The sequence below is a fragment of the Aythya fuligula genome, chromosome 8, assembly GCF_009819795.1.
Source record: "Aythya fuligula isolate bAytFul2 chromosome 8, bAytFul2.pri, whole genome shotgun sequence".
Classification (NCBI taxonomy): Eukaryota; Metazoa; Chordata; class Aves; order Anseriformes; family Anatidae; genus Aythya; species Aythya fuligula.
In genome coordinates this window covers 6,232,336-6,254,234 of record NC_045566.1, presented here as the reverse complement: position 1 = coordinate 6,254,234, position 21,899 = coordinate 6,232,336, and the positions used below count along the sequence as shown (strand labels likewise).

The window sequence follows — 21,899 nt, the reverse complement described above, 5'->3', positions numbered from 1 at the left end:
GAACAATATATATAAAGTCTGAAGCAACCAAAGTATGAATACAGCTAATAGAAAATAAAGAACTTAATTTTAAAAATTCTCTCTCTTTACAGTTTATCAAGATAAAACAAAACACAATTCCCCTTAAAAATAGGGTAATAAAATAGATGAAATTTGTATCACTTAGTTTTGTGATACTAGTAAAAACTATAGTTCGTATCTATGTACAAATGATACAGTTTAAAAACAGTCTTAAATAATCTTGTATCTAAACATGTTGCATTAAGATTTTAGATCAGAACCTGAATTTTTCCTCCCCTCCCCCACCCACCCACCCACAACCCCCTTCAATTTCACTTTTTCTGTTGAATGTAATTCAGATTCAAGTGTGGGTGTCCTTGAGACAGAAGCGAGAACCGCTGGTTACTCTGCATCAGTGGACCAGCTAAAAGAAAATGGATTACAATTACTTCAGCAAATTAAACACATTTAACAGTGCTTGGCTACTTTAAATGCATTAATCTTACTTAGCAAATAAGTAATTTACAAGACTGACACAAGTGCTATCTGAACAGCTAACCCATTTAATGGGACAATGCAGTATTACTTGGATGCTACCTCCAACACTCCCTCAGAATCATCAATACATCGTTTTGTTTCATTATTTCAATCTCAGCTAACAAAAATAATTTCACAATTTTTAAATGTGCATCTCAATTGGAAACCTCGCTACATCCAACAAATTAGATTTTGAGAAAAGGATTTGGTGCCAGTATCTCATTTTACACAACGTGACCCAACAACACAGCAACTGCAAGCTTCCAAGTAAAATTTCAGCCTGGTTTCTCTCTTAGCACAGAAAAAGGTCGTTTTCCTACTGCCTTTCCCAATCCTGCAAGACGCTGAACACCTTTACCTCACTAGTATTAGAAAGAGTTGAGATAAAGTCAGTTCTTCAATGCTCCCTCAATAACTGAACCTGATGCAACTTTGAAGGTAGCACTGCTTTGATTGCAGTTGGACCAGATAACCTCCAGAGGTCCCTTCCAACCTCAATTACTCTATGGTCTTGTAAGTTGTAAGCTTTCACGTCTGTAAGGCATTCCACAAGCAATGTACAGAAGTCAAATAAAATGAATCAGCACAAAATTTTCTTCAAGTTCTTAACATTCATGGGCAAATCATCTTAATCTCTAGCGAAGCAGAGGTGGCTCTATAGTGAGACACCAGCAGTGGAAGAGGAAAAAGGCTGGAAGTGCAACAGAACGCAAGCTGATTCCAAATTTAGAAGGATTTAGCCCCTTCCCTCCCACAAAGATTTGCATCCATCCATACAGGAAGCCGAAGTGTTGATTTGACTCTTGGATTCGCTATGGTTCCAGGGAGCCTAGGCAAGTGAAACATGATCCTTGGCTTTTAAAGCCTTTGAGACAGTAAAGAGACATGTTGCATGAGCTGTTGATTCATATACTAGTTCTAGTACCTTGAGGGTAGAAAGGTTTGTTCGGTGGATAGCTGGCATTTCCCTGCTGCATGTAGTTCTGAGGCATATTGTAAGGCCACGCTCCTCGGAGGAGAGGAAAATGGGTAGGGGTCCCATGGTCCCAAGGGACAGAAGGAGGGTTCATTTTACCAAACTGTCCTTGGAAACCCTGATCTATTTTTCAATTGAAAGGGAAAAGCACATTGCAAGTTGAAATAATTAAACAGTAAGTCACAAATACAATTTACATCTCATATAACAGTTTGCAGGGGACTTAATGTGATTAGTCTGACGTGCTATTATTTTTTATTTTTTAAATATACATAATAAAAGTTACCACCTAAATTAATTCATTATTCACTATAATGGGATTTATTGGAGGGGAAGACACAGGATGAATCAATATGTGGAATCGAGACCTACAATTTCACACAAAAATAAATTAGACTGTCATTCTCGTGACAAAAAAATACAAGTTCTGAACAACGTTATTAACATCTGAGCCCACACAAATCTTCACTATCACTGACGTGTGACATGAAAGCTATTATCCTGCAAAAAATAACTCTCAGAAGCTATACACTGGAATTCCACTAATACCTGTATGCTTAAGAAACTCAATACATAGATCACACAGATCATTGGACCAACTTAAAATTCATTTTTAGAGAGAAAGGTAAGTACACAAATTGTAAGCTATTTCATTTCACTGCAGAACTTAGCATGAGAAATCAAGCATCCAAGGAGGCAGGACACACAACAGCTTATGCCAAATGCTGTACTATTAACTCCGCTCTTTTTGCTCATAGCTCCCAGTTTTGTAAGATACAGCAATGCCTGCTAATTTAGAAATATGATCAATGTACATTTAAAAAAAAATATTAAGTAACTAACAGTAAGTCAGTTCCCTTTCAGATTCATCAGAAATCTTTTAGACAACTTTCATTAAATAGAAGCAAGCTACAGGTTTCAAAATTGTAACTTTTATACCATAAAACATGAAGAATGGCTTTGGAGTAAAAATAAAAAGGTCATCCCCGTCTGAAACTTCTAATGATCTTACTCCTGATCAGATTGTCTACTGAAAAGAAAGTAAAGTTTCTCATTCCAATTCAAGGTTACGTGAGCCAAGGCAAAATTTTCCATGAACTCAGTGTTACCAACTTGTCCCAAGCAAGTATGAAAGCAGGCTTCAAACAGAGCAGACAGCTCATCTTTACTGTGTGCCTACCCAGTGACCCCACCTTTATGGCATCTAAGCCATAAAGGCAACAAAGCTGATTAAAATACAAGAAGGAAAAATAGCACGACTGAGTAGTAGGAAAAGGAGTGCAATAAGATTGGAAATAGATGGAGCTGATTGAGAGGGAAAAAGCACTGAGACCGACAGCACAAAAAAATCGAGAAAACCTGCTGTGCAGGCAAGACAGCAGTGGAAGCAAACAATGAAACAGAGCAGAAGGAAAAAGACTGAAGACAGAGACTGACTGGACTACATGATGAAAAATGGGACAAGTTAAGGGAGGAAGGAAAATGGAGGAGAAATTAGGATTCAAAGAGCTAGTGTGCAAGAAAGCAGCTACCCAAGAAGAGTTGGCTTGGAAGAAGGTACTGGAGAAAAAGTCAGGGCTGGGCTGGACATAGAGGAGAGAGGTGTCTGGACAGAGAATTAAGATCAGAAGTGGTGGATGGCTAGGGACAAAGCACACTGAAAGCTCAGCACACTGGCAGCAGTTCCTGTACCCTCTAAAATACACTCTCCACAAAGCTTCAAAAACAAAAACATGCATCTCCTGCACTTCGACAAATGTGTGAAAAACTCACTGGTGTATTGCATCTCATTCAGTGCTGTTGACTCACATTTGAAAAACCTAATTGGTGCTGCCAATTACTCTGTTAGTGCAGAGAAAGGCTGTGCAGGAGATTTCCCCAGTTTCCATCTCTTCTGATGAACAACTGCATCAGCATGTTATATGATGGATATATACATATATATATATATTTAAATATAGGAAGAGTTAAAATAAATCAAAAAAACATTATTATGCTTTAAAAGATAACAATTCAGGTTCAAGGGCTGCCACATTTTAAGTTGCTTAGAAAACTGTGGGCTTTAATTACCAAATATTATTTTTCTAAGCCTCAAATATATATGTGTACTTGGCTTTATTCTTATGAGGCAAAAGGCTGTTGCCAACCTGTTGCAGTGGAAACATTTATGATGTATTCTCAGAAAATAACATCAAGATTAAGGAAGTGAGGCAGGATAAACTGTAAGAGGAATGACTGCATAAGACCACGCATATTGCACTAAATACAGGGGGACAATACTCAGCTTGCACAACCTTAATTCTGCCAGTGTTAACATCATAGCTGCAATCTCAGCATTCATCTAATAATCTATGTAACTACATAAATGGAAACTGCATTTGTAAGCATGCTCACAGAAATGTACTTTAGACTCAAACAATTATTCAAACGTTGCTCTATTGAATGCATGTTTTCTCATGTGTTGCACAGCCATTAACGGCTGATAGGACCATGCCTAAAATTTTACAGAGATCCAACTTGCGTAATTTTTTTTCCTATAAAAATTATAGGAAATTAAGACAATTAAGGTAATGACTTAGTTTCTTAAGCATCTTTTTTTTTAAAAAATGTAAAACAAACTGGAAGAGTTAGCTGTTTCTGTAACACTTAACATTTGTACACAAAGTGTGAGAGGTTTGATACAACAGAGAAGAATTACCTGAATTCCCCACAGTGCCATTGTTCACCAGTGAGTTTGGAGTCACAGGATTGTGCCAGTGTCCCTCATGAGAAGTGCTGGGGATTCCCATGGGCCTGGCAGCAGGCTGTGCAAAGATGATACTGGGATCATTCAAGCTTACACTGCTCTGGTTATTTGCGGTGGTGCTGCTGCCAGATCTCATAGAAAATGGAACATTTGTAGAATGAGGAGGGTTACCCGGTGCAGAGTGAATAACGGGCCCGTGAATAGGCCATGAAGTGTTAGGAAGCTGAATTTGGTGGTGATGGTGCATCTGAAGTAGTCCCAGGTTATGCAAGGTGGAATACTGACCTGGGGGAGATTGGGGAAAGTTAAACAAAGGCAGCTGGACCTGATGGGGTGGCTGTGCACCCTGCTGTGGTTGTGGAACGTGCTTAGACTGGGATATTGGTTGTGGCTGAGTCTGGTTAATGGAGGCTGGCTGAGAGGAATTCTGTGTAAATTGTTGAGGTTGTGGAGAATAAGATGATTGATGCGAATCAGACTGGAGGGGAAAAAAAAGTATGTATTTCTGATTAGTTCACTATCTATTTAATGGTGTTTTTCTTTAATAAGCAACCAACTTATTAGATTATTTATAAAAAAGGCAGAGCACTCCCCAGCAACACCCCAACTACTAAGTCCAACATCCTGGTGGTTTAAATAAAAGCAGTTCAGCTGACATTCTTTTTCCCCAGCAGATGATTTGGCCTGCCAACATGGCCCATCCCACCACCAAAATCATCATTTTAAGCAAACATTACCCACAAGCTCTTCATTAGACTCCTCACACATCTGTTTCTGATTTTTTCATCAGTGCCTTCCCTACACTGTTTATTTACAGCCCAGAATCTCATTGAAGAGGTAACTTAGTTATAAACAGAGTTGTTCTTATTACTACAGATAGTTTTGTAAGTGATTCCAAAATAAGTTTCAAATATTTCTTTAGTTGTTATATAACCTGTTAAACAAGAAATTGAACCTCCTAAGGCTCAGTTTCAATCTCTATCTCCTGATGTCATGTCGTGACTGAAGGAACAGAAACAGCCGGTATTGCAGCATTTACAGAGCTCTTACAAAGTTTTCCCTTTCACCAGCAACAGAAACAGGCATAAGCCTACTTCATCTGTTTGGTGTTACAGCTAAACAGAGAAGCACTTCAAGAACTCAGTTGACAGGGAAAGAAGTACCCCAGCTTATCTGCAGAAATTTATTACTGGTATTTATGTAATTTGTTTTTAAACACTCAGATGAGACAGTGATGGCATGAGAAATGTACCTCCAAAGAGAGATTCATATGTGAGATGTCTGCCTAGGTCAGAGATGATTATCTGATTCTCAGATTTCCATCTTCCCCTAGAGGTGCTTGCTTTCCTCCACAGACTACAGCAGACAGCTAAGCTCCAAGTCAGCTGCTGTCAAACATCTGAAGTTAAAGGTCTCAGCAGCTTGTCACTACCCATGACTGCTCTCCTGTTTAAATTGGCAGTTACTTTTCTTCAATAACCAGTAGGACTTCCCCACGCCAGCCATTCAGTGTGTTACATTGAGCAGCATGCTGTGTCTTTGCCTAAGCAAAGCTGAAGCCCAGAAGCTGGCATTGCTCCCTGCTGCTCTTCCACCTGTTTCTGTTGTAGTGCCTCCTGTACCTTTCTATCATCAAACAAGGAAGAGCCTTCTTGCAAATATTAAATTATCACAGGCATGTATCGGACATGCCAGCAGCAGGAGAGGAGGAATGTTAGGCTCCAGCCTCTACGTCTGCTTCTGCAGCCCTATTTTCTATTTTCTTTCCCTCTTGATCCACTAGCATTCCCCCTTCCTATCCTCAAACAACCCTAAGCACACATTCTCCAAGAAATCCCGGCCAAATGACAGCCATGTAACACATGCACTGAGTCCAAGACATCCAGATGACACAAGACTGTGCACATACACTGGACCTACTGCATCTGATGTGTCTACGTGCGTACCCACACGTCCAGCTTCAATTTCCCAAGCAGAAATAGAAGGCTCCAGAGATACTCCTTCATTTAGGTTAGGACTGTATCAGTCCCTACTTAAATGATGTTATAAAGGTCTGTTACTGGAGCAAACACTCCAATAAATGCCTCATCAGTTACGAAATACTTTACACCTCAAGTAGTAAACTGAACAAAGAGCATTAGGAATCAGCAGCCCCAATTACTACATTTGCTTACTTGCCAGCTTCATGAGCAGGCACAAGTTTCTCATGCTACTAGCTTAAAATTACTAAGTTTCTACTGTATACTGTATGCTATACTTCAATAACATTAAATGTTAACAGCTGTATTTACTCAAATACCCTCTGCTATCTATCACACTTTGGAGCAAGTTAAACACATCTTATCTGCTTCTATATACACTTGAACAAATTCTGAGAAAACTACCAAACATTCCCCCACTGTCCTGTTTGCGCTTCTAGTTCGTGCTGGCAGACTATTTCCCTGTATAACATCTGAATTGAGCAATGATTCACCCATGTTCCCAGTCTGTTCACGGCAGTCCCCTCAGACAGTTCTCTTTTTAAACCAGAGAATCATGACAGTCACAAACCTAGATCTCTAGCACATTAACAATAAGCTGAGCTTTACTTCCCTTTGTAATTCCAGAATGTTGCCAGAATAACTAAGCTTAAGACTTCAAAACCCACCCTAACTTAAATTTGACAAATAGTGAAGCTGACCTTTCAGAATTGAGATCTCCTATGAAATGTGACTATACAGTTTTCATATTGAAAGACCATGAACAGTCTCAAAGAGACACTGCGTTATAAATCAAAGTTTCATTAACTGGCAATGTAGAGTGCAACGTTGTCATTATGAAGTCCAGAATCTGTTCAAAAAATCTGGGCAAACCTATTCCTAGTGCAGCCCAGGTTGCTGGTTTGCTAAAGCTTACTTTGATACTGTAGCTAATTGGAACTTACACATTCTGATGACTGTCTAGTACGCAAGGGTCGTTCCACTTGCTGCTGGCTTACAGTCACTAGCTGTGAATTTACCATGCTTCGGACCAACTGGGTGCCTAATCAAGGAACAAAAAAAAAAAATTAAATAAAAACCACAAGGTTATGGATTACAGTATGAACACAGAACTGGGAGTCAGTGACACTGTAAGTCTCATGTGACACAGTGTAGGTAAATCACTTTAACCTCTCCTGCCTTTAAGGGGAAAACTTTCCATCTACTGGTAACAGCTGACACCAGCTAAAGCCAAAATCTAATTCTGTGTAATACAAATCCTAGCATGAACAAGGTTCACTTTGCTAACAGGTGGGAGTGCTCCTTTACACAGGTTTCCACGCTATTGCTGCGTAGTGGGATTTCAAACGACATTAGTAACAGCAGAAACTTTTGGTCAAAGAGGAAAAAAGGAGATAATCAGAATACAGAAGCAGCAAGGTTCTCTCCACAGTTCGTTTATCATGTCTTTCCCTACTTTTCAAGTACCATGGACCCCGAAGGACATAATTTGAATGGGTTTGCAGTTAGATTTGTCTCTAAATACTAAAAATAATTTCAAAACTGGATCTAGTTTCTTAATGGATCTGTATGCTTTTAGAAGTGATACTTAAGACCGCTGATTTTTTGTGAAAATACATTTACTTACTTCTCACAGATGATAGAGGGTTAGCTAACATTTAAGAAACACTTAGAAAAGGAAATGCATTCAATTATTACTATGATTACTACTTCTAAATGCACCCATTGAGAGCGGAAGTCAAATAATGCAAGACTCTGAAGGCTACGCTTACTGCTGAGTATGTTTTTACCACTCATACAAAGGTATTACTTCTCTTGAAGAAAAGCACCACTTAATCTAAAAGCTGTATTTGCAATGACTGAAAACATTAGTTGCAGTTCACAAGTTAATTACCAGGTCTGAATAGAAACCTAGAAAGAAGGGATGTCAGAACTTTCAGACGATACTAAGAACAAAAGCTTTCCATACCTGGCACACTACTATTTCTCTGTCGGGTTTGCTTGAATTCAGGACAATCTCTTCTAACATGACCCACATCTCCACAGATGAAACACCTCTTCTCTCTCGTTTCTCTATCTTCTTCTTTCACTTCTTTTTCATCATCTTTCTCATTCTCTTTTTTCTTCAACCTGAATGGTAATTGTTTATTAGCACTATTATAAAAACCACAAAGAAAAATGTCTGTTGAGTTGTTAGATTGTGCAAAGGCAACTGTTACATAACCAACAGCTGTACCAACATATAAGTACTTCGGAAATACCAGAAAATTATTAGTGATCAGGATCTAAGACAAGAGGCAAAGGTCTTCTTCAACATGAGGGCTCTAGGATTATTGAATATTAGTACCGTTTTATGAGCTGTACATACAATTTGAGAGAGAGTCTGTGTGGCTGCACTGTGGCAGCAGTTTTTGTGAAGAACAGATCACAATCTCAGATTTTAACTTTTAAAACGTTAGCTTTATGTATTACTTACCTCCTCCTCTTTGGACAGTCTTTCATGTAGTGACCAATTTTTCCACAGACACGACAACATCTGTCATTGGGTGCCAATTCCCCATCTGTCAGCACTTTCGAGTCAAAAAAGTATTCCTATCAAAATGCATCAGACAGATACAATGTATAAACCAGTCACTTAAAAAGACTGATAAATGAAAGAATAATAGAAAGCTTGCCTCTTCTTTTGTTCACGTCTTGTGAGTCTTTTTTTTTTTTAGCTACATAAATAGCTACAAAAGCTTTTAAAGCTGATTTTGCTGTTTTCTGCAATACTTAATGCCACACAGTGAGAAGACGACAAAACAAAACAAAACACCAAAATAAGCTTACTCCTCACCAAACTGCCAGAAATACCCATCAGCCACCCAACTACTCCTGTGAATTTTATACCACAGAAGCCCAATACTAAGCAGTACATTTTATAGAGGCAATGCATAATTGCACAGATTAAGTTGATAAAATTGATAAATACATACAAGAGATTTTTCTCTGGACACATCTTTTTAGTGGTCCGAGGAAGATTAAAAAAAATACTAAAAACTATGAAAACTTACAGCTTCTCTTCCAACAGTTGGGTAGAATGGGGTACCAAATAATTTCCTCCCATTGATAAACGCCTTCATTATGAAATTGGTCACTATTGAAGAAAGATAAAATTATTAGGAAACAGAAAAGGCACAACAGTTTAGAAAACAGTAGCTTTTAATAATTAGAAATTAATAGCTTACTTTTCCTAGAGACTCCAGCACCAAGATTATGATTCAAGTCAAAAGGATCTGTGTAAAAAAAAGGGGGAAAAACAAATCTGAGTTGAAAAAAATGTAATGCAGCATAACTTTTATTAACCTCATTTTTATTAACAGCACTTTAAAGATGTATAATTAAAAGTCTGGAGTCCAATCTCACTTAGTAAGCTGTAGCACTTGCAATTTTTTATTTTTAAACATTGATGGTAGTTTGCTTACATAAAAATCCTGTGCAACAATGAGAACAGATCCCAAAACAACAGCATACATCACTCTTTCATTAATGGAATCAAAATTCACCAAGTACCTTCTATAGCAATACATTTGGATGTCCACTGTTTCTCAAACGTAGTTAACAGCTTCTTCTGCCGGATGCTGATGACATATTCCTTGAAGTCAAATTCTTCAGTGTAGAACCGCAGCAACCCTAGCCAGAGTTCTCCAAGTGATTCAGTGTTCTTCCCAAGAGAAGGCAGACGCTTCTTCTACATGCAATTGAAGACAATTTATACAGGTATAGTATTAAAAAAAAACACTTTTTCTACTCTCAAACCACCTCTTTGTCTACCATGGACAGGCCAACGTAAGGTGCAACTAACAAGTCACTATAGTTAAAAGCAATCCTGGATCGGGCTGATGTTATTATTTAACATTACATATATTTTTTATATGAATATAAAAGGCAGACCCTGCTTTCAGCAAAATAGAGTTAACATGGTAAGTTGTAATAATACGGATACAGAATTTTAACTACTCTTTTGTGAATTGCACTGTTAAAAATATATCACTTTCTCATAAAAACAATCTTTAAGCTTTAGTTACTCTTCTGGAATTAGAATATTACCAATTCTTCCATGTCATCAAAGAAAAAGGCATTCCATCCATCCACCATTCTCTGTGGAATCTGTTTTCCATCAAATATCTGCCAAAATAGAAAGGGACACAGTTACCACTCTAATTCAAAGTCACCATAGAGGACCTGCAGTTGTTAAGAAACTGCACGAAAATAGAAATCTTTTCATTTTAGCTATTACTTGTTATATGGGCAGTATTTCCAATTGGTAAAGAACTTGGGAGTCTTTTTGTATTATTGCTATCTCTCTCTCAAAGTCCTTGGATATTTTATTTTTAATTGTTCCTTACAACTACGAAAATATGACTAAATTACCGCATCAAGATTCCGACATCCCTCTTGCCCTCAAAATCTGTAAGTAGACTTTATGAGATTTCTATTACATCGGCTTTAGCAAAGCCAAGGGGAAATTCCACTGTTATTTAAATATACTCTTAGAGGTAGCAATAAAATAACAACCCCCAACCGCTACTGAAGTATCACCAAGGAAGTCAGAATCTCAACTGCTGTGTTTAAACCAATTCTCTTCTTGTAAGCAGGCAAGCAGAAAGTCCAAGAGTGGTATTTTTCAGAAGTGCTCAACAGTTACAGCGTATCCAGGGAGAGGCAGATAGCTAACTAAGTATATTCCTTCACTTACACAAAGAAGGTACAGAATGTTATTTTCTTAAATAAAAGTTGCCAGGCATATGCAAAACAGTACCTTTAAAGTTGTACCTAAGCAATCATTACCCCTTTTTTCCCCCCTTACCTTATAAAAACAGAAAATGAACTCTGTTATAGATGAATAATTGAACATTTAAAAAAAAAAGTTTGACAGTAATTGATAGACTTGCATCTCATGAGCATCTGCCACAATCTTATTATTACAATTCCCTTCCCTCCCTCACCTGCCTATTTTTCGTTCAAGCCTGCTCATTATGTAAATATCATCCTAAAGCCACAATCCCAAAGTAAATTAACAGCAGAATTTAAATCTAACAGATTCCTGGTTCTGTTGTGACTTTCCTGTTAAGCTTTACCCACTAAAACCATGTGAGAGTTAGAAGCCTGCTAATGAGGAAGTACCTTGTATTTCATTCATCCCTCTAACCCTAAAACGCACAGATTTCTCAGGTCTGGCTTGAAGCAACAGTGCATTTATTTTCCTAGCCTATTTTTCTGTAAACCTACCTCCTGAAGAACTGGAATAACTGGTGGATTTCTCTGTTGTAGGAAGTACAAAACCATAAGGATATAGGCATATGAAGACAGACTACCACGGGATGCATCACCAATGTCACAGCGCTGAAAAAAATACATTTTAAATAAAGTATCGAATTTACATTACGTTATTCAAGAGTAATAACTATGACAGTGAGCAAACACAACCCCACCAGTAATAAACAACGCATTTATTTCATAACTAAAAATTGGTCTATGAAACATGAAAAATAAAAGGCTTTTGAATTAAGTATCATCTGGCAAGCCTAGAACCCAATTAGACTGACATAAAAACAGAAAGCCTTCTAATAGACAAAATATTTTTGGTTTATAACGTGCTGGAATACATGTTAGGAACATTACTGTCTTTCATGGAAATGGACAATTGAAATCTGAGATTAGAACTTGATTCTGACACACATAATCAGATGGAGTATAGTCAGCTTAAGAAAGTGTGAGTCTTCATATGAACAGCATTCTGCTATCTTGCTTAATAGCAACTGTAAAGGAAAGATAAACTTAGTGGTTGTATCAGAAAACACAAATACACGCATACAAATAAGTACGACCTTTTAACATTACCTTTGCAAAAACTTTCATTGTATAGCCCAGATACTGCACTCTAGGATCAATAGCTGCATATGTAGCCAGCATTCTTGTATTATGCTGTGCCTGAAAAAAACAAAATTAAACAGGTTTTTCAATGTAATTTATGGTTTACTATAGTGTAGTCTGCAGTTGAAGCACAGGAAATGCACAATACAATTGGAGGATAAAGAAACACACACAGCTATTCTACAATATTCATGCAACATTTCCTGCACAAACATGACTGAAAGGTGAAATCAGGACATCATTAACAACAATAACCATGGAAAACACCACCAAAAAAACTAAGTCTGTAAGATGACTCACAACTGGATCAAATCCGACTAATTCAATTTTCATAGGAGAATGTGAGCCCGTTACATAAGAAATAGTGCAGTTCATTGTACTAGGCGTAAGCTGGGATGAGATGTACTATTCATGATGGCAGAAAGGCCACTGACTAACAGCTTTTTGGAAGCATTCACATAAATGCTGTATCATGATACTGATATGCCATCATGCTACTTTCTTTGGGATTAGGGTGTGGCTACTATTTAAATAACGTAGAAAAAAGGAATACACACAAACACTGTAATTCCAGACTCAAAATTACTCCCTCAGATGATTATTTGAAAGAGTTGCAACAATTTAAAAAGTTTTCTTGAACACAAAGGCAAACAAACAGATGCTTACCAGTGTATTGTATAAACTGATATCCCCTTCTAAGCCACTCCGTCTATGTTCAAATTTTACTATAGGCACTTTGGCTGTTGTTATAGGCAAGATGTTTCTCAAACCTGGAGAGGCAACACTTTAGTACATAAAACATTTCTATTAACTACGTATATAGTAAAAGTAAGTATAAAACAGACAATACTTTAAAACACATACCTGGATGCTTCTTGAGAACTTTTGCCAAACCTTCTATTATTTCCTTACAGTTCAATTTCTAGGGAAAATAAATATCACAGCTTCAGATGTTTAAACATTGATTCTGTCCCAACAAGCACACTTACCATCAAACATGTATTTTGTATAGGAAAAGTCTACGTACAAAAAAGAAAATCTATAAGCCATTTATGTCAACTTGTGACTCATACTCTCTGTGTGGACATTTACGGTGCTCTGAATGTCTACCTACAGAGTACTAAGTAAACTAAGCTGTATCTTATCTTGCTTCAGTTGTGTGGAGTACAACAAGCCAGTGTGCTACTAGCAAAATCCTACCTGCTCTGTGCACAGAAATCCAAACTGAATGAAAAACCTTATAGAGGTCTTGAATTTAAACAGTAAAACACACCAACTTCAGGAGTTCTTACCTCCGCATTTTCATGCCCTTCCAATGTCATGCAGATATCTAGATCACTGTCCCGAAATCCAAATCCATTTTTTGAAGAGCCAAACAAGCAAAGTCTGGCTTTGTCTGATCAAGAAAGTAGATCAAAAAATCAAATAAAGTAAAACAGAGTTCTTTTGCGGTTTAACAGTAAGTGCTTACCATGGAATACTGCTTACTTGAGATGTCTGGGTGCACATAAAAATGAGTTTTAGACAATCTTACAACATCATTTCTAACAATTTGTATTTGATGATGGAAGAAGCATACTATTTGAACTGATTTATACAAAGTGAGGTAGGAAGAAAAAACATGCAATTTTTGAGTGAGGTGTGTTACAGTGTCACTAGCCATTTAAATGTCATCCTTAAGCACAGTAATTTTATTTATTTATTTATTTTTAATATGCAACTGCACTTTCCTTTTTTAAATAAATCAACGTGCAACCCCAGACAGCAGTAAAACTCAAAATAGCTCTGCTTTGTCTGTGGGGTTAAGGTACTTAAAATATAAATGGAACCAAAAATATTACCGGATCTATGTTGCATATTGTTCCCGTTACTATGTAAATTTGCCCTCATTAAGTTTCTATAGCCATAACATTGCTTTTATCTTCTTGAACAATGTAAGAATAATAATACTTTACAGAGCAGTATTTCAAAACGGTTTTATATACAACACACATTTTTGTTTGAAACAAAATATTGTAATGCATTTCCATTCTTGTAAGGGAAAAGAAAGTTATGTAGCCAAGAGAAAGCAATTTCTTCTTAAAATACATTTTGCTGCTAAACTGGAGCCCTAAACCTTTAATGGAATCCGAAATCTTGAAGTATTTCAAGGCTCTGTAACAGGTCTCAATCGTCAGCTGCTGCCAGTAAGTGGAGGGCACAGCCAGCAGACAGAAGTGTAATTCACAGTTCCTTGATCACTGGCCAGCTACAGCAAAATGAATGGTCTTCTGTGTAAAGCAATGGACTGGAATTCAGGAGACCTGTGTTTGGTACCTGCCTCTAGCACTATTTTATAGCATCTCCAAAAAGGTCACTTCTCATCTCCATGCCTTGATTCCATCACTACAATATGATACTTCTTCCTATTTTATAAAAGGGACATGAAGATATAAACTAAGATTTCCAAGACACTCGAACACCGGTGACTTGGCAACTAAAGTACTTGGCCCACAACTCAGATAACATGAAACCCAGCTGGCCAGGACCCATTCAGTCTTTTGCTTTTTTTGTCCTGACTGCAATAGTTCTGTATCTGCATTATCACTCTTGCAGCTTTTCCTACACTCTGGGGACTCTCCCATGGAACGGCACAGGACGGATGTTCGCTTTAGAAGACTACAAGATAGGCTTACACGCAGAGTTAAAACCAGATGCCACTGCTTTAAACATGGACAATGAGCATTAATGAGGTGAATTAAAAAACTTCACACTGGACAACTTCAGTGGAGAAAGCAGTATCAAGAATCACTACCTACAGTTACATACCGTTATACTCTTTTCGAATAAATCTTTCCAAACTTGCCAGAATTTGTTCTCTGTTTTGTTGCTCAGATAAAGGAGGAGATAATTCATCTAAATAAAAACAAGTTAAAACACAGTCAACCTGTGACATTCTGCTACCTCAAAAATCTTTTCAGCTAATTAAAATAATCTGATTATATACATTTTTTAAACAAACATTTGCTCTCCTTGAATATCAATTAAAATGTTTTTCCTTCTTTTTATGATGTCATTACAGTTGCTAGGATTTTCTTTCAAATGTCTGATCTTTTGGCAATTAGCCAAACACTGCACCCAAAAGGGGATTTTCCCACAAGATGACGTACAAATTGACAAACACAAGATCTAGTTCTGCCCAGAGACAAGTTTTCTGGGAACACCAGCAATTTCTTAGTAACTAACCTAGCAGAACTTCACATTGAACGTACTAGAACGAGCACTTTAACCCTATAACTTTTTTTTTTTTTTTTTCAGATCACATATCACAGTTCAACTTACCAAAACATCTCTTACAGACGATATCAAGTATTTCTCGAAACCTGTCTGTCAATGGTGGTAGTGGTTTTAGATCAATTTTCTTAAAATCCTCTGGGCAGTCATTTTTGGAATGTCCATCCCGTTTGCAGATGCTGCATACTATAGTTGGAGGCTTACAAAAAAAGAAAAAAACACAAACACCATTTTCCTTTTAAAATTGTTCAGCAGATCTAGCATTTGCATTTAAATTATGCAACCAAGAATATTTAACATCTGAACAGCAGAGCATCTACATAAAACATGAGCACGTCTCAACAGGCTGCATTTATTTCTTACAGTGCATAAGAGTACCTGAAAATTCTACAAGAAAGTAGATGTGGAAATCAAAAAGCTGTGCATAATATGGGGGCAACAGACTGCCTAGTATAAATGATGTAAATGTTCAGTGGTTTTCAGTCCAGAGTAACAGGTACTCTAAAAATGCCAGAGCTACCATTCATAACAGACTGGAACAACAGATAGAAAATCCCATTACCCATCCACCCTTAATTTTAGTTATTTGAGAATACCAGCCCACTCATACCAGCACAGCTTAAATAAGCCACTTACCTTTCCTGAAGTTAAAATAAACTTATCAAATACATAATGCATTTCTTCCGTAGAGAGTCTGCCTTCATCTTTGAGATCGTGAGCTTCCACCATTGCTTTACAGTTGTGCGAGGTAGCTGGTGTGCCAGTGCACTGATTCTGAGAAGACTCTGTTACCAAATTCTGTCTACTTTCAGCATCAGAAAATTCATTACTAGAATTTGTGTCATAGGACTGATGTTCACTGCAGTTACAATGGTGGCTTAGCTCACCTTCAGTTAGACAAGCTTCTGAAATTTCTAGATCCTCCCTCTCTTTAAGTGATTTTTGCTTTAATTCACAGCACTCGTTAGAAATAAGGGATAAAGCTGTTTCTTTGTCTTCATCATAACTAGAGTCCAATGTTGAAAGTAGCAAAGAGTCTCTGTTCTTGGAAGTATATTTTTTGGCTACACATTCTACCATTTCATTACATTCAAGATCATTCTCTGGTATGTTACATCCACTTCCTGTATTTTGTTTATCTACAACTTTTTTCCCTTGTGGAAGGCAACAGTTGGCAACAGATTCTTCAGATCTTGTGGATTTCTTATTAATTTTCCCTTTTTCTTTCTTTCTGGTATCTGGCTTGGATTTAATCCCATCTTTACTTTGTGGACATGCAAAATATTTATACGCTGTCCTAAATCGCTCCAGGATGTACTCAAATACCATCTGGCTATTTAGACTTCGTGCAACATTCCTCTTTAGTGCAAAAGGATCTAGGAAGAAAAACAATAATTTCATTAGCAATCTTTAATTGCTGCATTTCAAATAGCTAATCCAGACTAAAGTAGTTAAAACACTTAAATTATGATACAGTAGTTCAAAGTGAAAGATTCTTATAACGTAATCCAGAACCACATTTGGATACACTTAAACAATGTAGGGCCCATAAGGCTTCTTGGATTTCCTCCATACAAAACAACACGTGTGGCCACAAATGGCCAGCTAACATAAGCTACCCTGAATACAGTTAGTTTTAAAAGGAAAAAACACAGGTACATTATGCCACTATATCATGGTGAACTTCTAAGCTAGAAATGAAAATAAACGTACATGTATTTTGCCTTTGTAAGTCTGCCTGCACATTTTTCTTCATTAAAGAAGATTTGCATTTCCAGTACAAAATTAATTCATCTAAGAGTAATATTATGGTTATAAGTATGACGTGAACTAATCTCACCAGGTTTCATTCTTAGTCCTTCCTAGCAATTTCTAGATCAAACATTTTTTTCCAAGTAAAAAGAGCACTTACATAGTTGCTCTACGTTTCCCTTGGAAGACAGCATCAAATTGAGATTCTGTTACTCACTTCAAAGTTTCAGTTACAAATTTTACATTAAAAAAACAAAGACACTACTGCACACACAAAAAACACAAGCAACAGAAGCCCAATACAATCTTTCTTTCTCAAGAATTTGTACTTTCATCTTACAGGTTTTAGTTTCCCTCACACTGACTACGTACTAGTCTAATTTTAAAGCTTTCTAGCTAAAACTTATCGAAGGAAAGTAGTGGGAAGAAAAGAATTGGGAAAAGAAAGCCATGTGAGTGATTTCAAGACCCTCTACTTGACATACGCCTCAACAATTCATTACCTGAATTAGAAGGAAAAGTAAGGAGAAGGAAAACCTTACTGACTGGTCCTTCAATATTCCTTTAGTAACTTGTTCTTTACCTGTACGATTCTCCTTGACCTATTTATCCTTACCCCTCTCTCACCTCATATGTGTTACAGAAAACACAATTCATCAACATATCCGTATCAACTGTGTCCAAAATTCATTACTCATGCTTTTATAAAAATATCACCTTAAATGGTTTCTTAGCCTTCCTCACATCCCCAATTCTTGTATTCTTAAGGCCAATTCAGAATGCCATGCATTGCTCTGTGACTTTCCCTGTTAAGTATCGTTTACATATTTTTTCTGAGCTGAGGAACAGAAATAAAGACGTCTTCCAGTTATAAAGAAGTAACAAACAAAACACATTTCTTTCTTTGTCTTTCTCTCCCCAACACACATAACTCAGGTTACGTATTACCATCAAATTCACATGGTCTTCTCCCCACAAAAGCATTTCTCAGACCATGGTATTCAGACCATGAAGCATAGTCTATGACATGCTATTCAGTTTCACAGCATGGAAATACTACCAACAGGGAAAGGGGCAGCGGTTACTTTAGTGGTTTGCTCCAGTTCACCCTGATCAGAGTTAACCTCTCTGCCCAACCTGCACCAGAATCAGAAAAACTGATAGCTGGCAACACTCAAAATACATTGCAGTTATGGAAATGCATGTAGAGATGCCAAAAATTCATAATATCAGAATTAACAAAAAGGAAAAAAATAACAGTTTACAGAATTAATGGTTTACAGAAATAAATTAAATAGATGGAGATAAGAACAGAATGTTAAGAAACAGTGAAAAAAATTTACACGTTTTTTTAAGGACTAGAATTGCAAAAAGTAATGTTACAGAGAAAAATGGTCTGTAAACAGTCTAAACAGTTGACAGAATATACCAAAAAAAGAAAACAAACAAGATAACTTTCCTCTCCAATATCATTTAATTTACTGTCCAGATATGCTGCGACAGACCTGTTAAGTACAGGGTATATGAAGATAATAACGTATGATGACTACAGAACTAGAAAAAGGTATTATCCTACCTTCAATGGCTATCCGCCTTTTAGGCCAGTTCTTGTTCTCTCTGGTTAAGAGCTCTTGTACCCGTATGCTGATGACATATTCCTCCAAAGCAAATTCCAGTGTGTAAAACTTCAACAGTTCTAACCACAGTTGCCCCAGTGAAACTTGGTGAGGGGTTTTGAATGCTAAGAGTGACTGAAATAGACAGATAAGAACACTCAGCTGCACTAATACAGCCTTTTTTTTTTCCTGGTTCCATCCAGTATAATGTTTAAAGATCAAAAACAGGACTAGAACACAGAATATGATTTCAGCGAAATAAAACTATTGACTTACATTGCCGTGTTTCTCCTTTGTATTATTTTGGCTTTCCACTTCTGAGCTGGTTACCTTCTTACCACCACCTTTTTGTTGTTCAACTTTAGTTTTACCTTCTGCTCCAACTGAGTTTTTTGCTGAACCATTTGTTGGTGGTTTGTACTCCCACCGTACAAACTTCTCTTCTTCTATACCTTTCAGTTGGTGGTCATCTGGCTTCTTTGAATCAAAGCCTTCAATCTAACAACAATTAAAGCAGTTCTGAAACAAGACTGTATATAACACACACAACCAAAAGTTTTCACCAAAAGCAACAATGACATTTGTAATATTTAACCCTCTCAAGAATAACTGACGACAGAAAAGTAAATTTAAAGTACAAAATATTTCCCCTTCCTCCAAAATACAGCTTGGTACAACTGCACAGGCTATAGCAGCTGTCTTTAGGCATCACCTGTATGAGGATTAAATACCAGTACGTTCTATTTACAAATTTCTTAAGCAAATTGTTTTTCCGTATTTTATGACCTTACAGAAATTACTGAGATTATTTCAATGTTAACAGTAGGGTTACTGTATTATCAAAACACTTACCCAATTACCCAAATAGGATGGTAAAATAGGTGGTTTTCTTTGTTGAAGAAAAAATATCACCATTAAGGCAAAGGAATATGAAGGAATTCCACCTTCAGCCTGGCAGTCAATGTGGCAGAGCTGTAAGAGAATAAAACCATTACTTTTCTGGTATAACGTCAGCATTTCAATTTAAGATATATCATAAAAACACAAATATTTAAGAAATGATGTGAGATAAATACTAAAGCCAAATGGAAAACCCTTTTTCTCAAAAACCACAATCAACAATGTGTTTCATTTTATTTTTAGAAATGCATAGAAAAAATGGTAAAGTAGTACAATCAATTCTCAGTCATCAATTGTTCATCTGTGATCCAGATCATAATACAACACACCACTTTTCTTGTAGTATTTGCCACAATTAAAAGCATAGATCAGTCAGGCCATGTATAAAGAAAATGCAAGTTAAAATAACTCATACAGTTTTAGTTACACTAATTTATTTTCTATTACTTTCCTTAGTTTCTTCATATTTTGTGATTGTAGGGCACATTTATGTTCCTATCTACAATTCCGGTCAACTGCCAGGTACTTGCTACTGTGCGGTAGGTATCTCATGTATGGAGATTCTATGCATCTGGTTGTAATTTGATATTGATCTTTCTCATGGGAACTCATGAGACATGTAATATATGTATCAGATGTCAAATAGTTTTTCTTCGTAGTTTCTATTGCTGTTTCTTTAAATATTATAAAGCAGATATTTTGGTTAAAACACCTTACTATATCATACAACATTAATAGCATTAAAAAAGTAGTTTTTTGATAAAGCAAAGATGTTTTAAGTATGGCCTGACAGCAATTTCATTATTCCATTTCATGGCAGTTAAACGCTGGCTGTGAACACTAACTTGATTCCTCTGGTCTCCACTGACATCTGTAAGAAATACAGCAGGATATGGCAACAGCCTCTTTTTGAGCAAATGTACCTTTTTTCAATGCTACCTCAACAGCAGGGCGTTTGCAAGACCTGTTTGTTCTGCTGAGCTAGTTTTTAAGGAAAATTAACCATTTTTAAGAAACCAGAACACTAGCTTGCCAACAGAATAGTGGGAGCTCCAGAAACGTATATAATTTCACCAACAAAATCTTCAGTTACATTCTGGCACGTTGAGGTAACAGAGGTGAACTAATGGTATGAAGTTCTGTTCTACAAATACATCTGTGGTATATTATACATTACACTGTACACAGTACTTAAAAATAGGAAATAAACATATTTAAATATCCTCAATGTTTATAAACTTACTCTAGCCCAGTAGCGGAAAGCCAAAACCAAGGGGATGAGGACAGGCTCCAGTTTACCAAGTGCAGCCAGAAGGTCAGTTGTAAGGCAAGCCACATCATTTCTAGCACTTACTTTACATGTCAAACCACTGTAATTGCAAATGCAAGACAGAAAAGAAACAAAAAATAGTTAACTCCTTGAGTACCCAAACATTTTCTCGGGGGGGGGGGGGGAGGGAGGGGGGGGGGGGGGCATTGGGGCATTTCCACCATACTAAAAACATTCATGAAGGTGTCTCCCTATGAAAGATCCCGATCTTTTAAACAAAAGCTATGGAATATACTCTAATTTTCTTTACTATTAACTCATCAGTTGAATCTGGAACTTACAGAAATTCATTAAATGTAAAAATAAAAAATGTCATTACAGTACAACTAAAAATACAGAAGAATTTGCTCTGAGTTTAAGTTCTGCCATTACTTAATTGTGCAATCTTACACAACTCACAAACTCCATGTACATCTTCCACGCACTAAATAAACATATAAAACCAGGTCAGCTTCATGTAAGAGTTGTTAAGTCCACAGAAAAGTTTATCTAAACACTTTTTGTTTTGATTCTCAAAATAATTATTTCAATTCTCTTAATACTTAAAATGTATTTGTATAATCTACAAATGCAGAAAAAGATACGCCCATCCTTGTTGCATTTAATTCCCCAGAACTTCAATCATACGCTTCTAGTCAGTCAAAACAATGTGAACATCATTCAACAACTACATTTCATTTTGTAGGTTGCTACTGCTTAGGAATTTACAACACTGACATATGACATGTCTTTACTGGCAATGTGAATCTTATAAAATCTTTTCAAACAATTGGATTCATCTAATGGCAGAAACTTTAAATATTAAATATTAGTATTGAATTTAAAATATTAAATTTAAATATTAAATTTAAAATATTAAGTGTATGTAAATAAA

The 21,899-nt window shown here is 36.6% G+C and overlaps 1 protein-coding gene across 3 annotated transcripts in view; it reads right to left on the bottom strand.

Annotated features, from left to right (window-relative positions):
* Positions 1-326: 326 nt before the first annotated feature.
* Positions 327-21,899, bottom strand: part of TUT4 (terminal uridylyl transferase 4) — a 43,068-nt gene continuing 21,495 nt past the window's right edge. For 2 of the 3 annotated variants that reach the window (XM_032192089.1, XM_032192091.1), the window contains exons 9-30: positions 20,939-21,065; positions 19,648-19,767; positions 19,072-19,293; positions 18,756-18,930; positions 16,064-16,803; positions 15,476-15,626; positions 14,963-15,049; positions 13,447-13,550; positions 13,019-13,076; positions 12,821-12,924; positions 12,122-12,211; positions 11,510-11,623; positions 10,328-10,405; positions 9,791-9,968; positions 9,466-9,513; positions 9,292-9,374; positions 8,715-8,830; positions 8,208-8,368; positions 7,183-7,280; positions 4,212-4,737; positions 1,463-1,636; positions 327-424 (exon numbers count right to left, since the gene is read on the bottom strand). In XM_032192089.1, the coding sequence (XP_032047980.1) occupies positions 333-424; positions 1,463-1,636; positions 4,212-4,737; positions 7,183-7,280; positions 8,208-8,368; positions 8,715-8,830; positions 9,292-9,374; positions 9,466-9,513; positions 9,791-9,968; positions 10,328-10,405; positions 11,510-11,623; positions 12,122-12,211; positions 12,821-12,924; positions 13,019-13,076; positions 13,447-13,550; positions 14,963-15,049; positions 15,476-15,626; positions 16,064-16,803; positions 18,756-18,930; positions 19,072-19,293; positions 19,648-19,767; positions 20,939-21,065 (3,646 nt within the window). In that variant the 3' untranslated portion in view covers positions 327-332. The remainder of the gene's footprint in view (positions 425-1,462; positions 1,637-4,211; positions 4,738-7,182; positions 7,281-8,207; positions 8,369-8,714; positions 8,831-9,291; positions 9,375-9,465; positions 9,514-9,790; positions 9,969-10,327; positions 10,406-11,509; positions 11,624-12,121; positions 12,212-12,820; positions 12,925-13,018; positions 13,077-13,446; positions 13,551-14,962; positions 15,050-15,475; positions 15,627-16,063; positions 16,804-18,755; positions 18,931-19,071; positions 19,294-19,647; positions 19,768-20,938; positions 21,066-21,899) is intronic. The other variant, XM_032192090.1, reaches the window with a different exon arrangement.